This window comes from Toxotes jaculatrix, chromosome 17, assembly GCF_017976425.1.
Source record: "Toxotes jaculatrix isolate fToxJac2 chromosome 17, fToxJac2.pri, whole genome shotgun sequence".
NCBI lineage: Eukaryota > Metazoa > Chordata > Actinopteri > Toxotidae > Toxotes > Toxotes jaculatrix.
In genome coordinates, this window is record NC_054410.1 from 6,914,817 (window position 1) to 6,932,305 (window position 17,489).

At 41.4% G+C, this 17,489-nt stretch overlaps 1 protein-coding gene and 1 long non-coding RNA gene across 4 annotated transcripts in view; one reads left to right on the forward strand and one right to left on the reverse strand.

The window, feature by feature from the left end:
- Positions 1-1,808: 1,808 nt before the first annotated feature.
- Positions 1,809-6,561, forward strand: LOC121197069. Its single transcript, XR_005896219.1, has 3 exons — positions 1,809-1,928; positions 3,734-3,748; positions 6,551-6,561. It is a non-coding gene; the product is annotated as an uncharacterized LOC121197069 (long non-coding RNA).
- ppp2r3a (protein phosphatase 2, regulatory subunit B'', alpha) overlaps positions 2,014-17,489 on the reverse strand; it is a 54,496-nt gene continuing 39,020 nt past the window's right edge. For 2 of the 3 annotated variants that reach the window (XM_041060446.1, XM_041060447.1), the window contains 11 exons: positions 7,969-8,253; positions 7,486-7,589; positions 7,283-7,385; positions 7,071-7,145; positions 5,534-5,777; positions 4,952-5,000; positions 4,765-4,854; positions 4,507-4,682; positions 4,255-4,373; positions 3,770-3,876; positions 2,014-3,553 (listed from right to left, as the gene is read on the reverse strand). In XM_041060446.1, the coding sequence (XP_040916380.1) occupies positions 3,457-3,553; positions 3,770-3,876; positions 4,255-4,373; positions 4,507-4,682; positions 4,765-4,854; positions 4,952-5,000; positions 5,534-5,777; positions 7,071-7,145; positions 7,283-7,385; positions 7,486-7,589; positions 7,969-8,253 (1,449 nt within the window). In that variant the 3' untranslated portion in view covers positions 2,014-3,456. Of the gene's footprint in view, positions 3,554-3,769; positions 3,877-4,254; positions 4,374-4,506; positions 4,683-4,764; positions 4,855-4,951; positions 5,001-5,533; positions 5,778-7,070; positions 7,146-7,282; positions 7,386-7,485; positions 7,590-7,968; positions 8,254-9,405; positions 10,095-17,489 lie in introns of those variants that run through there. The other variant, XM_041060448.1, reaches the window with a different exon arrangement.

The window sequence follows — 17,489 nt, forward strand, 5'->3', positions numbered from 1 at the left end:
TTTGAAGAGGTAACAAACTCCAGGTTAAAAAACAGTAACATGTACAGGTAAAATGTAAATGCAGGGTTCAAAAATATATGTACATATATATATATATATATTTATGTACAAAAAAGTAGAAATTTCACAAAAGCAGCTGTAAGGTAAAAAGGTCATAACCCCAGCCGAGACACTCTGCTGTTTCAAAGCCAATAAAATACACCCTACTAAGCACCAGTGCAGACAAACACACTTACAGTACACAGTGTGTGTGTACACAAGGAGGGAATGATGACGTACATGTGTGTGAGAGAGAGGCGTGTGTGTCTGAGGGAACAGGAGGAGGGTGGATATGGGTAACCAGAAAGAAAGCCCAAGAAGAAATAATATTCTTGAAACATCTTTATTTAAACTTTTAAACTTCAGACAAAAGCAACAAATAAAAGGGAACAGGATGAAGAAAAGAAAGAGAGAGAAAGAAAGAAAGAAAGAAAGAAAGAAAGAAAGAAGAAAGAAAGAAAGAAAGAAAGAAGGAAAGAAAGAAAGAAGGAAAGAAAGAAAGAAGGAAAGAAAGAAAGAAAACCATGCCAATACAATAATCATCAGGATTCGCATCACATCTTAGCCTACTTGAGTCTCCTCTGCATAGAAGAAGTACATCAAAATAAAAGTCTTTTCTCTACCTCTCACAGTAGAGACATAATTTCAAAGTAGAAGTCCCACATGGCTTCTCTCCTTGCCTGATGCTGCATGTCTGAGCACCAGGACACTTTGCATAGAACCAGAAAGTTATCAACCGGAGACGTCCCATTGCCTTTAACAGTTCTTCTTAAATACTGTCTGGGTGAAACAGTCTCCATGAGAGAGTGTGAGTGTGTGTGTAGTGAAACATCAGCCTCAGAGATTTCCATATGACATGTATCTCATGATTTTGTGATTGTCAGGTGGCAGGAGCTTCAGATCAGTCCTTCAGAGGATCCCCCCCCCCTTCCACTGAAATCCACTGTGCATCTAACACACAAACATACACACATCTAACATAATTTACCCCCCTGTCCCGAGCCACACAGTGGCACAGCAATACAAACCATCAAAATACATCACAAATCAGAGCAGTTATATCTATAATGGCTTATAATTACTGTTATAATAATAATAATATAGTTTATTACACAGTCAGGCACATTTACAATGGCTGTAGAGAAGAAGAGGGAAACTCAAGGTCCTTAAGGCCTTACAGCATCCACTAGCTCTCTTTCTCCCTTTCAATAGCAACTATAATGAGGTGTGTGTATAAGTGTGTCTGTGTACATTACATGTCAGTAACACAGGTATAGGCCAGTGACTCTGAAACCACTGAGGACAAGAGCTGTCCCATTCCTAATTAAAGAGTTATACAAACATGTGCATGTATGCACACACACACACACACACACACACCTAAGGAACACCATCCCCATGGCAATGACTACGACATATAAACAGCCTGAAACTGAGAGCTACATATCACACGCTCCTAAAACACACTCCTCAATCAGGGATGTATAAGCAAACACACGTTCCTAGCTATTACAGTAAGGGCAGTGTACACACATGCACCTGTCCCTGTGAGTGCAGCACAGTAAATAATGGAGTTAAAGGGTCAGCTCATACAAACTGACAGACAAAACCCACACTTAATGTTGTCTGTGTAAATAGTTTGGGTTTTATTTGCCTAGTTTAAAGATATCTCTGAGATTTCTGCCTCCATCTGAGTACAGTGGGAGTGAATGGAATTTCATCTGCGGTGCTCAAAGCTTGAGAAATTTACATTTCAGAAATTTAACAGCATCATGTCTTGCGAGACACAGTGTCCTGTTACTCTCCACAAACCTCAATGTCAGGACTATTTCCTCAATAGAAAGTAGGTCCAAAGGAAACTGTTCACAGTGTGTTCTGTAGTTTGTTTTGTTAATTTAATTTTCTATGTTGTAGGAGCTGCAAACAAAATTCCCTGCACTTCCTTTGTGATGTCTATCCCTGTAACTCTCAGGGAGACACATCTGAAAACTTGGGCAAATACAACAAAAACATTATGCTCTCTCTCACCACTAGAGTTATGATTTTTTTTTTTTCATAATTTGGATGTACTGATCCTTTAAGAGGCTTCCTTAATGGTGTGTTTGGCATGTGTGTTACAGGGAGAATGGACATTAGAAAGCTCTGAATCAAATGGTATATAACAATGATTTCTAAGCAGAAAAATGACAAGGACAAATCAAAGTAATTACCAGGTACTGTACACAATCAACAAGGTTGTGAGAAACATACAGTAGGATGTTCTGGATTAATGCATGAGACCGACAGGAACAACTCACAGTTATGTGCATATAATTTTTTTTTTCTTTTTTTTACAAATGTAACAGGTGGAAATGTATGGGCAACTCTACCAGAGAGTTTGATATGTTTATCAACATGCATCATTTTATGTGCATATCTCTCACTGTGACCTACTGAGAGTTAACTCACTGGCTGGAACATTACAGTCCATGTAGTCAGAAACTTTTTCCAGGGTTTAGAAATGATTGCAAAGAGAGTCCAGAGGTGGAGCGCTGATAATGCCGCTCTAAGAATAGAGCAGCTCAGGCTGTGCGGTGAACTGAACTCCCACTTGGAAAGGCTGGCCAGCCATTACGACCCATGCATCATAGTGATGGCATGCAGTCGTACAGACTGGCCACAGAGAGGTGCTGTTGCAGCCCCCCCCCCCCCCCCCGCAACAACAACAAAAAAAAACTGTTACGTGATTCCTCCCCTGAAGGGACTGAAGGTTTAATGACTTCTTTGACAAGAAACACAGTGACAAGCTGCACAGGCAGCTGGTTTCTGGTGGCAGTGCCTGTCTGTATGTGGTATAATTGAACAACTGACTGTTGTAACTGTGGGTTTTTAATGGCAATGCCTATCACTATCATTACCTATTTCCATATCTCTGTTTCTCCAACAAAGAGTCTGTTTGTGTAACTCACAGTCTACCTGTCTGTCTGCCTTTAGCACAGCAACAACTGAAAATGCAGGTGATTGTCTTCTGGCAGGATTGTCAGTAGAGAATTCACAATGGCAACTACATTATTTTACAGTGATTCTTTTTATCCTTGATTCCTTTTAGAGCTTATTGAGCACTTCTCCCTCCATCGCTGGCTTTGTTCTCTCAGATGGAGTGAAAAGCTCGAGGCAGTGACATTGTTTTCTGTATGAATACATATGCATTTCTGCACCAGACACAGAACAGTACTGGTTTACGATCACACACACAAAAACTGATGAGTCCATTATGAAGAGACTCCAGAGTCATCATAAGATGGATGCCAGAAACCTAATCTCCCTCTGTCTTTACATCCATGTGTTTTTTGATGCATCCATCCTAGAGAACTCCCTTTCACTTGGTTCCCATCTGTTTTCCAGGATGAAAGGCCCAGGAATTCCAGGGACAGAGTTTTATGCTGACAGGTCTGATATGACCAGTTTTTCTATTTTATTCCCAATTTCTCCAGGGACTTGAAGCTCCTCAGATTCATAGTCATCATCAAATGACCTGGGAACAAACACACACAGCAGAGTTGATTGTTGCTGCATACCTTAATGCAACCTTACACTTTTATTTTCTCACCAATCAAACTAATTTTCAATTAGTAAAAGGAGTGTTTTTCTTGAGCGCATGGAAAGCAGCAGAGAACTCAGCCTATTAAAAAGATTGATTACATTTCCATTTCAGGAAAAACACATACACGTGTGAGTGTGTGTGTCATACCCCTCGTGTAGCTGTTCATTTGCAGTCTCTTCCGCCACCAGTATCTCATACTCCTCTGAGGCATATTTATCCCAGTCAGATGGTTCCGGACCTTCACTATCAATGTCCTGCAATACAACATGCACACCAAACATAAGGCACTGACAAACATACACAAGAGTAAGAGACGTTTCTATTTCTTTACAATACATAGCGAATAAGGAAATTGTTTAAATTACTTTCTATTTCTATTAAATTTCTACTAATCCGTTAAATCTATCCAAATGCCTAACATCTGGAAATGAGGAAGAGGAGACTCTCATACTTTTGGACACCAAAAACAAGAATCCCATTGTTCTTATGCTAATGGGGGAATTTCTTGTTGAGTAAATGTCTAAAAAGATCCTCTATAATCGCAGTGTTGAAAAGTGGTATCAACTCTCTTGAAACTCTCTCTAAACTGCCAGTATTTCTGAATATTACAGACAAAAGATCCAGATTCGTACCTTTTGCACAGCAAAGGGGTCTCTCTGTTCATGGTCCAGGTATTTCTCCAAGTTGAAGAAGGTGTCAAAGAATATATGGGCCATCCGGCAGCGTTTCAGATCACTCAGGGTTATCTTACCTGGAGAAAACAGCATATACACAAACACATGTACGTGTAAAGTTCAGACAGCATGGTAAAAAAGACTGTGGCAGTGAGTCAACATGATTATAAATGGGAGAAAAACCAAGAGTCAGCAAGTAGTGGCACCTACCTGGGTTCTCAGGTTTTACCAGGTCCAGCATCTGGCACAGCAAATCCTGGAAGGGCAGTGGTTCAATGCCCATCCTTTCCATCCTCTCACACTGTTCCTCATAGAAATATTCCAGCTCAAACATGGAGAGGACACCATCGCCATCTACGTCCATACACCGGAACCAGTACTCAATACTAAAGAGAGAAATGACAAATGCATAGTTACACACTGCACACAAAACATAAACTCTCATGAGCTGAACCAAGCAACGGTTACCTGGTGGGATTTTTCTTGTCTTCCTCAGATACGAGGAACCAGACAAACTCGGCATAGCTCATCCTGCCTTCTCTCTGCACCGCATTACCCCTGGAAACAAGAGAGACAAAGCCACTCAGTATTGCCATTATGGTGAAGTAATCAGCTCCTCTGTGTTTGTTTACTGCATGTGTGTGTTTCCACTTACCGAGTGACGGCCCCTGAAAACAATCTCTCAATGATTCTGTTTGAGGATGCTGTCAGAGGAGAGAATGAAAAAAATAAGCAAATGTGATTTTGTTCAAACATACAGAAACAAATGGGCACTGTTGTAAACCACTGCACATACAGTACTTGCGTAAGTACTGAGTCAGTGAATTACATTTTGGCTGAGTGGTCATGTAATGCAATTAACAGCATAATGCATTTCACATCAGACGGCATGAAAATGCTGAGTCGAGGAAAAACAGCTGTTGTTTTCTGCACCAGCTGGTGAGGACCCAACAAACGGAAAATAAGCAAATTAATGAGCCAAATCCAAAGTTTGTGTGCTTCTGATTCTGACTCTTTATTCGTATTCCAACCCATATCAACAAATCCAAAAAAAAAAAAAAAACATCATGTCATCCACCATAGATTTTATGTTTTTGATTTTTAAATCACGTCTTTCCCTTAAGGCCTGTTTTCTTTCTTGATATACAACAGGTTTTCGCAGAATAGGCCCCATGAATCTGGCATTGATGTATTTCAGCAGGGAGAAATATAAATCCTCGGCTCAAGCTGTTCTTACCATGGTCGTTGTATCTCGCCAGGTCTTTGGGGTCAATGTAGAGGTCATGGTCTGTGTCAAGCTCCCAAAACTTGCAGTAGATGACATAGAAATGCTCGTATGAGAAGTAGTCAGTGATCTGGTTGATGTCGTCCTCCTCCTCCAGCAGGGCCAGGGTCTGTAAGAAGTTGCTCCTGCGCAGCTCCACCATGGTGATACGACCTGTCCACGAACGGTTCACAACGTAGTATATCCGCTGGATCACCTGGGATGACAAAGTAGCATCAGTTCACCGCACAATGGCATCAATGGGCATGAGTGAATTCATTTTACATTAGGGAGTCCCTTGAAATTTAATAATGAAATGCTTTTGAGAAAACAGTGCAACAAAAACAGAATCAACACATAACAAAGACAATACATAACAAAGAGAGATAGCCTATAATTTTCACAGACTCCTGGACTAAACATCAAATTTTTAGGTGTTAAAAGTAATAATGCATAATGCATAAAATCTTGAGATTGGGTCCATGTGCTAATGTTACCTTTCCAGAGTTCATCTGAGAGATGTCAGTGTTTTGGTTCAGTTGTTTTTAGCTAATGGGAGTCTAAAAAGGGAACCAGAAGGCAAGCTCTGAAACTGAAGCTGGCAGACTGGCTGGACTCTGCTTTCAGTCTAATGAAAATAGCATAAATCTCACATGGGATCCATTCAAGCCCTGTCAACCAGATTTATTAAACGTGGAGACGCACCAACATTGCATCCACAGCTGATATGTTAGTGCTCATTCATAATCTTAGTGAGACAGGTCTTTAGAATACAATGGAAACAAGAGGGTCCGCGGCCCCTGTCCCTGAAACACGACACTTAGGCTTAGTAAAGAGCGGATTAGCACCCATTTCCTGGTACATGGACCTCCCGAGCCTACTAATGTCTCATACAGTAGCGGGTCAGCTGGCCTAAACTGAAGGAAGTGTCTTAATATGGACATGTGAAGGGCCGAGGCTTCTGCTGCAGCAGGCTGCAGGGGGCATCAGTGTTTCCGTGACGTCACTGCACAGTGACGCCGCCAGAGCATGGCCCCCTCTGCATCGCTGAACTTCTACGCAGCAAACCCTCAACTTCTGTAGCACGTGTTGCAGCTGACCCGGTCCACTCACATTCACAGGCCTGCTGATAAAGTTACTACATGCACAGGGGCTGTTTAGCTGACAACTTAGAAGGAGTAGATTCTGAAAGGTTTTGATATTAAATACTGATCTGATTGTGATGACTTTCACCATTCAATGCAAAATGTACTTACTTTGATACTTTTTCAAAAGTAAAACTACTTATTAATGAACCCTCTCAGAGTCTTATGTTATCAGATTAGTGAATTATTACTGTAGCTTGCATATATATATAGTGGAGTAAAAGGTACAATTTGTTTTTACAATTTTATACACAAGTATAGTATAGAGTGTAGAGTATATAGAAGTATAAAGTGGTATAAAGTTCATGTAGTTTTTTTTTTTTTTACTTTTTCGATATAATGCTATCATTTTTCAAGCCATTTACCGTTGTGATGTAGCGGGAATGGAATTCGGGTGCATCTTTCAGAAATGTGAGCCCAGGGTGTGTATCCACTATGTCCTAATCAGACAAGAACAAAAAGAAAGGAAGAGAAAAAAAAAGAAAACATAATTTAGAAAAGTTTGAGGGAAATCTGCAGACATCAGCACAGAGACTTTGTCATGTGTCTGACTCCTCAATGTTAATAAGACATTTACCTGCAGTAGAGGAATGAAATCCTCCTGCTCCAGGTAGTTACAGCCGGGTTTGGCTAGCAGGTAAATAAACCTTGATGCATCATCGTGGCAACTGTGCAACAACCTGTGGGAGAGGAGATGAGAGGAGACAGCTCATATCATAACCTGATGACAGATAAAGCAGTAATGAACTAAGAATCAGATGAATGCAATGTCTGTCTTACTTCCTCCAGGTTGCAATGAAGGAGTGAACAGAGACAAAGCCCGTCCTCTCGCCACCTGCTGCGTAGAACATGGGGGCCTTCCAGTAAAGTGGACAACCGCATGCCTGAACAGAGACACAGGTAACAGTACCATTACCTTACCCTGAAGAACAATTGTGTACTATACTTCAGCATAGTGTTTGTTTCCAAGAATCAGTGATCACACTGCTTTGTAAGGAGTGGCAGCACAAAAACAGCATTGTATCACTCAGGCCACTGTGTGTGTATTGATTTCTGGAAAAGAGAAAATGTTTCCAGAAAAAAATTATAGCATAAAGCAGGTTGGTAGCTTCAATATGAAATGTGAAAAGATTGATGTTGATCTCATATAGTACTGCAAATAATCTTTTCAGCTTTTATTAAACTTAAAAGCTGGTGCAATGTTAGTACTATAGGTGTTTCTGGAACACTGGACATTATAACTTCTGTTGTTAAACTACTGACCTTTGCAATCTTGCCCATTTCATATATGTCAGCCTTCTCCTCCTCAAACTCAGTGAAGGCGGTCTCGATGGCAGCGATGGCTGTGTCGTGGTTGGCAGCTGGGCCCAGGGCAGGGAGCCCACGGGGGTAGTAGAACCTGGGAATGTTGATGGCAGGGGCAGGAGGGGTAACTATCACCGGTGTTGGAGGAGGGCTGGGTGAGCGTGCTGTGGGCGCCGGTGTGGGTGGGGTAGGAGTAGGGGCTGGCGGAGGTGTGCCTGGTTTCTTGTCTGGTTTGGACTGGACCTGAAAAGAGAGGAGTGAGATCATGTGTGGTAATGGATGAGGTGGGTTGGAGGTGATTGCCTGTTTGTGGAGGATAATTTACTGATGTAAGGGATGTGGCGGAAACTCCTGGTGAGTCATAAATAAACAGCAAGAGACTTGTATCCTTCACTAAGCAGACAAAGCAGTGAAGACAGATTTAAACTGTTGGCAAGAGAAGCTTTAAGTAACTATGTTGAGCTTAATGTAATCTATCCTAATCTCTGGCACCTTAACTAAATAGTATGGCAGAATAAACAACATTAACTGTAATACTGTATTGTGGTTTGATCAAGGCCTTTTCGATGTATTCTGTGCACACATACATAAAGAATATAAATAAACAGTAAACAAGAAACCAAACTAGACAACACTGAATAAAACAGAGTGCATTCTGGGTAGCATGCAGTAATGTGTGCTTGTGAAATTAGTTTTTAATTTGGCCTAGACTGGGAAGAACTAGTTAAAAATTGTCCTTGTTCAGAGCTCTGAACAGAATCATTTTATTGGCAATGCACTCTCTTATTCAATTCACCAGACAACAATTTATGCTACCAGCAAACAACAAGGTGAGATGCCACGCCAAGTCATCTATGAGAAAGAAACGAAGAGTCGCACATCAGAGGTGACGCTGATACAGATGGGAAAAGGTGCAGATTTCAATTTAAATAAAAAGGACAGACGCAAGCATGTCATCAACACTACTGTTCAAGAACACACTCCATGGTGCCTGCTGTGGTTGGTGTGTGTCTTCTTGAAGGCCTCCACACTGTGTGTATTGAGCAGGACAGCTGTAGCAGTCCTCCCCCTCCCACTCTCCTTAACAGCATTCATTCTATCACTCTATTCCTGCACCGCTTGCCCTATTAATACTCTGCTGGTATCTGCCACAGAATAGTTTGTCGTCCCTGGCATGTCACTCTGTGTGTATGACAGCAACAAGCTGCATCTACTGTATATGTGTGAATTCAATGTGAATGCTTGCATGTAGAGAATGTGTGTGTAAAACAGGAAAACTGAGATACACATTAAGAGACAATTATTTACAAACAGCTTGAGAGGATTTTGTGGGTCTTTTTTTTATAACTTTTACAAACTTGCACTCTGTCCTTCCTTCCTGTTGCACCAACTGACCTGTTGCTGCTGGAAGGACTTGAGTCTCTTCTTGAAGCGTGAGGGAAGGACAAAGTCACACCCCCTGGCCAGAAAGGCCAGCTCCCCCCTCAGGTCAGGGTCCCGGCGTAACGACGTCTCCTTGATCATCATGGTGGGGGCCGAGACTCGCAACCCCCCACCAGACACGGCCACCGGTGCAGCTATTGACACGGCGACTACAGATAGAGCAGCTTGCCCAGCAACCAAACACCCAGTGAAAGGAAATCGAAAGCGGTGAAATTAAAGAAGTCCACCTAACAGCTCAGATATCCAGTCACCAAAAAACGGCCAAACACCTCAGAAAAGTAAAGGAATATCCAGCATGTGTGTGACTTCACACAAAACGTCCTTTGCCAATCATACACCCTCACAAAATCTCTCTCTTCCAGATCCCGCTTGAATGCACAGGCTCCCAAAGCAGTGTCCTGTACAGCAGTAATCCAGCAGTGTATCTGTGTGAAGAGATGTTCCTTAAGACTCCTGTGCTACTGTGAAAGCCAGAGGGCAGAACCATGGTACCAGGCTTTTTTATGGCAAATCGCAGCCCCAAATGGTGGCTATCTATCTGAGGTAGAAAGCCTCTGGTGTTCCCCTGTCAGCTCTGGATGTATGTATTTGGTGTAGCCTCACTGGTGCCTGCCGCTCCAAGCTGGGCTCTGACAAACTGCACTGAGAAACATGAGCCATGCCGGGGTCTGGCAACACACACGCAGCAAACCGGCTGTCCTGAGCATTAGGGTGGGGGGTGGAGGGCGGGGAGGGGGTTCAGCCATGTTGCATATCTGTGTGTAGTGTTTTGCAGGTTCTGAGCCCTCCTCAGTCCCAGGCTTTGACAAATGTCAGCCAGTGGGAAGTTACAACTCAGAGTGACTCTGATTGAAATAATTTTACAACAGACAGGAAGCTGGGGACAGTGCGTCAGTGTGAGTGGGTAGGACAAGTAAGCCGAAATATTATCATTGAGATAATTTGGGATGGAGGGATAAATCAGCGAGCAAAGCACCTGTTGTGTATCTGTTGACATACAGTAATTCCACAGGAATAGCTCACAGACTGAAAGTAGCATTTCCTGTTGTTGGAAGATAAACATTTTTAAAATCTAAGAGTGTCTGAAAAGTAACTCGCAAATGACAGTTATCATGATATTTCTTTTTAAATAACTGATTAAGCTCTTAGTCTATAAAATGTCTGAAAATGATCAAAAAATGCTCATCACAACCACCAACTGAGCTGCGACAAACAACTATTTTCAGTACCAAGTAACCTGACGTTTTCTTAATCAACTGCATAATCAAAATTCCCCCCAAAAAATTCCCAATACAATGTCTAGTAGCGTCTTCAGATTGCTTAATTTATCCCACTAACAGTCCCAAACTCCAAAACATTCAATTTACTATAACACAACAAATAAAACTAGTAAATCCTAACATTTAAAAAATTGAAACTAGGGCTAGAAAACTAGTACTATTTTAACGATTTTCAAATTATGCATTAAAATGATCTAAAATGCAGATAACTTCTCTGTCGATCAAAGCAGTAAATCCTCAGATCTGAGAGCCCTACTCTTGACTGGCACCTGCCAAAGGACTTTAAGCTTATTTCCTGATGCTTCTGATAAGTTAGTGCAAAATATAAATGTAGTTGTTGTGGCTGAATTCTTACACATAAAACAAGCTTAAGAGGAAAAATGAAATTTCATCCTGGCAAATTAGCATATATGGTAATAGCTAGCCTAATTAATAGTGATTATAAATAGCTTAGGAGCATGAATTGCCAATACAACATCCTCCATCTGCCAGGAAGCCCTGAGTCTGCCCTTTCTTCCAGCTATGCCAAATCAGGCCAGTACCCCTTCAGTGCCAAGCAACACCAACCTGAAGCCTGACAGTGCGCTGAGCGAGGGGATCCCTCAGGACAGACAGGCAAGACCTATTTTAAACCTGTCCAGCTAAAATCCCTCCAAGACTAGGCCACTACACCAAATGTCTGCCATATAACTGTTTACACATACTGTACTGTATATATCAATGCTAGCCGCTGACTGTCAAAGAAAAGGAAACCGTCAGTTTCTTAGAATCTGTTGGCGCAGTAAACACAGATTCCACTGCGGTTGTGTTTCAGAGCAGCACAGATGGAGAGTCTAGTGCCATCTAGTGCTAAACTAGGCTCCATGAGTAAGGTAACTCATAAAACAGAGGGATATATTTAAGTAGAAATACATCAGTGCTCTTGGATGAAAACATTTCAGGAACTAAGGAAATGGTTTTCCAGTTCCAGTCGTCTAAGAACTTAAGGGGGCATGAAAACCGAAATTATGAGCTTTTCCCACAACAGCAACACAACTTGTTACTATCATGCTGTTGCAGTGTTTTTTCTACAACTTACGTTTATACCACTGTTTTTCTATCCATTGGATACATTGTTCTTGCTGTCCTTGTGACCCATGTTTCATGTATTTAATCACTGTTTGCGTCAGTGCCAACATGGTGTGTGACAGATGAACAACGTGTATTTCTCAGAAGGGACGTGTAGGAAAGTTGAGGATGTGTGTGTGTGGGTTAGTGACTTTCCAGAAAAATAAGTGAGTCACCTTGGATCTTAGGGTACCTCCTCTCAGCTCCCTGTACGCCCTACTGAATTCTTTGGAACAACTGGACTCTGTACTAAAGCCAAGGTCACATACCGATCCCACACATACACACACACAAACACACACTCACACACATTGTGTTCTTTCTGGCCACTTCTTACCTACACGATGCAGAGGGAAACATTATACAATCAGTATCTTGTATCTATCAACAAATGAACACGATCTGGGGAGTGCACAACTGCCTTCACACCAGCCTCTCATGTCATGTTGATTCCCCTGCCCCTCCCTCTCTCGCTCTCTCTCCCTTCATCTCCACAGCTCTCAGTCTGATCACTGAAAGTTAGTTCCCACAACTTCCTCTGCACCACCTCATCAACTGGAGCGATGCAGTTGTGATATCATAAATCTTTGCATAAAGAGATATGTGTGTGCATGTAAGTGTGAGTGTGTGTAAAGGGATCCAGACCAGATGCCATTGGACAGCTGTGTGCTCTTTTCCTGTCTGACTGACAGTCGGTGCAACCCTGCCCTCTCTAAAAAAGTCTCTGCTTGGTCCTAAAACCTACCAATTCATTCTCGACCTAAACTTTACTTCACCTTTTCAAACACTTACTGATAATGCTGGCCAAAAACCTAAAAGAAAAACAGCTAATTTACCAAGTTGTGAAACTGTGAGAATGGTGAGTTACAAGAAACAAGTGGGAGCCAGCTCCCTTAAAGATTCTTAGATGGTCCACCATAGTATGTAGGACAGTAGCAGAAGTCTGCTCAGGTGACATCAAAACAACCAGTGGGACAAACTGTTCCCACTGGGAGATACACATAAGGTAAGCAGTAATATGTGAGGTAGCTCTGAGGCCACCCAAACGCATAACAACCATCGTTTGTCTTTTTTTATCTAACAACTTTACTGTTTTGGTTTCTAGCAGAAGCAAGCAGCTATTTCCAGAAAAAAAAGCTGTGATAACCTATGCTACCTGCACAGCACTGAATGGCAGACTAACTTACCAACTTAGGTTAGGTCCCTACAGTTACAGATTAGGCATTAAGACATGATCAGAAAGTAGACAAAAGGGTCAACTTACCAACAAAATTACAACACAGGATTTAAATCTGCTATCACTTCCAAAGTGGTCTTTTAATTGTTAGTTGTGTTATCATACACATCCAAGTGCACAGCCCGCATTGACTTACGAGACAATAAAAAACACAGCTGCTGTGGTGAAACATTTGTCAGACATGAACATAACTTCTTACTCTACATTGCAAACAAAGAACTAATACACAGATTAAAACTAGATAAGAACGAAATTAAGTTACTGTTACAAAGTTAGTGTACCGTTATCTCATACTATTGTAGATTTGCAAACAGTAAGCATAAATTAGGCTTGTATTTTTCAGTTCTAAGTTGAGGAACATTTTTTTTTTATCATCAAAATTCAAACTGTTAATTATATGTGAATATACCTGTAATTTAAATGATTAAAATGCTAATTCCCCCCATATATATATTAATATAAGATGAGAAAAGCAGAGAAAAGAAAGACAAGGTTGTGGCAATGTGGTAGGGAGGGAAGAAGTGCTAATGGAAATTTAAGGGGGAGTTAGGGACTGAGCAACAGGTGTGTATATGTGTGTGCTGAGTGTTATGTCTACAAGTGTGTTCCACTGCCCACTGCACAGGCCTAATTCAACCCCACTGCTACAGGAACAGGTGAGTCAGCAGCCTTCACGACACAGATCAAATAAATGCATGAAGGGAACACCGGGGGGAGTGAGGCAGAGGGTCAGCTGTCCAACAACAACTGCTGCCTTCATCGAACTGTTGAATACACATTGGATGTGCACACATGCCCTTCTAAAGGGTTTAATTAGCACACAAGCATTGGTACATGTGTCTAATTTGTCATGGCATATCATTTGTGTGTGTGTGTGTGTGTGTGTGTGTGTGTGTGTGTGTGTGTGTGTGTGTGTGTGTGTGTGTGTGTGTGTGTGTGTGTATGCCTCATTGAATTCATTTAACAGGTATTGCTTCTTCCAGCCTTTCAGAGAAGTTAAATAGTGTGAACATAACAACTTCCTAAACACACACACACTCACACTCACCTGCTCTGTGAAATTGGCTGTCTGCCGTGTGTAAAATTATCTGTGTAAATATAGCCACCGATTTCATGTTTATTTCTGCTTCAGGCACCGGGCAGACTTCACACGCCGCACACGCGACAATATGCACACACACACATGCGCACTTCAGATGCTTAGATTTTGCTGATAACTATGTGGAGTAATGTTCAGGCATTTAAATGGACGACTCATTCACATGAAACCTGTACTGTAAACCTGTATCATTTAGTGGTTGATTTTCTGATTTGCAAACTTTCTATAATGCAAAGTCACAGATATATTTAAATTTATAATGTGATTTATAACTACATTAAAATTAATGGTTTGAAAACTTGCTTTTTGACCCTTTGAATAAGTTAAAGCACAAATGTTTACAAACCACTTTCATAAAAAGATGTCTGTCATCCTAATGGAATTGGCAAACATGTTGTTATGAATGTCAGCCTTATATTTTTATGTAGTGTTATTTTTAATACTTGCAGTGAAACCAATTGCCCACTGGGACAAATAAAGTTTAAACGTGAATCTGAGATCACATGAAAAAAGCTAACACCCCCCCTCCGATCTTTGTGATTATACACACACTCACTTTAGAGCAGCCCTGCCAAATGCCATCTCCATGGCAATAACCCTTTCCCTGGATTGAGTGGCGGGTGGAATGCTCCCAGGGTTACCGTGCCAACAGCAGGAAACACAATTCACATTGCTGCTCTATTCTTTATATCCAGTCTCACTTCCTCTCAAGAGGGACACACACACACACACACACATGCTTATGAACACAGAGAGACACACAAAGTTGCCTTAGGAGCCTCCATTCTAAACTTGGGAGAATGAACTCAGTTCAAGTGTTGCTTCCGTGAGTCAGTGCTGGCCATGGTCTACCTCATTTCCGAATCAGAGGAGGACAACATGGGAAAAGTAAAAAACACAGCTGCTGTAGCTGTCTGAGAGGGAAACAGAGGCTGTCCTGTAATAAAAATGTCACAGGCTCAAGCACCACAACAGCCAACAGCGCCATTTTTTTCTTTTTTTCGATCAAGCAGTGTATATGCCATTGACACTACTTTTTTAAAATTTAAAACACATAAAACAGCTACATCAAAATAGAATAGATAAAAATCAGAGACCAATGTACATGAAAATGCCTCTAATAAAACATGTGTTGCATATTTACTGCTTTGCAACTATATTTGCCAACATGCACACCAACACTGCTATATCTGTGATAACATGATATCAACAGTTAATATCACTATGCCAGGCTCTACCCCACGCGCACTTCAACAGGATGTCATTGGCTCTGCCATTTATGCAACACATAAAGACATAAAACATTAACCTGAAATTTTATGGTCACTTTACTGCTTATTTCTGTGGTGGGCGCCCAGAAAAAAATACCCAGTGAATCACCTCCCTCAGCAGGAACAGCAGCCTGTTGACAAGTAACGTTTAATAACAACAAACCCCAAGTTTTCATTGGCCAGTTTGACATTCTATATTTATACACATGACTTTCAGGGCAAGTTTTGCATTACGTTTTCGTGGCTATCTTAGGATTTAGAGTAAGTGAGCTAATCCTACATCAGCAACAGTGATGGGCCTCAGCCTGAAGCTGCAGTGAGAGAGCTGTCACCAGAGTGCAGTAGGAGACTCCTCGCAGCCAATGGCAGAGCCAATCAGTTCCTGTTTCCTCTCTTTTTTCAGACAGAGGAGTAAAGATAGAGACAGGAATGTTAGGTGGGAGAAATATGCCGGCATAAATAAGTAGCAGCTGCATAAGGCATTCCCATTTTGCTGCAGCCACATGATATTAATAACAAATGTTTGGAGGAGATGGTGAGATAGCATTAAAGTACGGTTCATAAAAAGTGGGACCTGGAGCATAACAAACAATATTATCCCAACATATGGCATAAGACAGTAGCCTTTAACAGCACTGAATCTTGCATGACCCTTTCCTCCCAACAGTCATTTCATCATAATATCACAATCATGGCAAACTGTGACATTATTTCAACACACATTGTTTTTTTCTGTACTTTGTTTTTCTTTTTTTAAAGTCACTTAAAAGCAAAGAAAGCAGCTTATCAAATGGGAGCGCACAAGAAAAACTACTCGGACAATAAATCTGAGTCTTATTTGAATCCTGAGACGCAGGTGTTAGTTCACCAATTATCCTGTAGATGGGGCTATGGATCCTCTTCATATCAAACAACAGGAGTAAGCCAACACCGTACCCTATGATACAGTAGGGACTGAGAGTCACTAGAGGGTAGCAATTCTCTGCATGTTACCTACATGTATACTGAACGGTCCAAAACTCAAACATCACAGCTGAGTGAGGACCTGAGAGGAGATACTGGTTTCTGCTGCCTTTGATCCTGTGTGCCTCATCTCCCTAATTTCATCTCATTCTAGGACAAAATTCCTGAAATCCCCGTGGTTGACAGAGATATTTGTTTGAAGGGAACCACAGCTTCACATATCAATTTTGTCCCAAAAAGATGCAGCTTTGCTACTAGGGACACATTGCACAGCAATGAATATACTGATTAAAGAAGTGTAATAACTCACTACATTACATTACAGCTTGTATTTCATTCACATGGAATTATTTCTGTGCATCAAAATTTAGCATACAGGCACGTAATTTTTTTCAGAGAGTAAATCCTGACGTGTTTATTTCGATCAGCCGGTGAGAGCATCTTAGCAGCTGAGGCAGTTTTCCCGAGAAAATCCCCGGCTAACTCTTTCACATGGAAACATACACATGCACAAAAACAGACACGTATGCACAAGCAGCCACACCCACATCAACACATTCAGTATTTTGAAATAAACCTAAAAAACATTCGGTTTCCATTTGATCTCCCCTGGTGCCATGATTCTGTAAGTGAGCCCCGATCAGCCAATCAGATTGCACAACTGATATTCTAGGGGCTAGGGGAGTCCCATCAAATACCTGCTGCTTATAAACATATTGTGGTTGTTTCCATGGTGACACAGACGGAGGCCCATGGAGTTACGCAGCAGTGACTCCCGCTGAGTTAAAAAGTTTTCAGATGAAAAAGTGACTTGCATTAAAAAAAGTCAGGCTTGCATGTGTGTGTGTGTGTGTAGATGCAAGCATCTGTGCAAGTGTACACACACTCCGACAAATCACACTTCACTGGAACAGCAGTTGGATGATATCCCAGCCTGCACTGGGAGTGGTGAATTATGATGTCAATTACATAAAAGTGATGTGTGTGTGTGTGTGTAAATGTGTGTGCAATTATTTTCCAGCCAAATGTGTAAAGTTAATGAACTCTACCATTTCTGAGCGTTTGTATGTGTGTGTAGG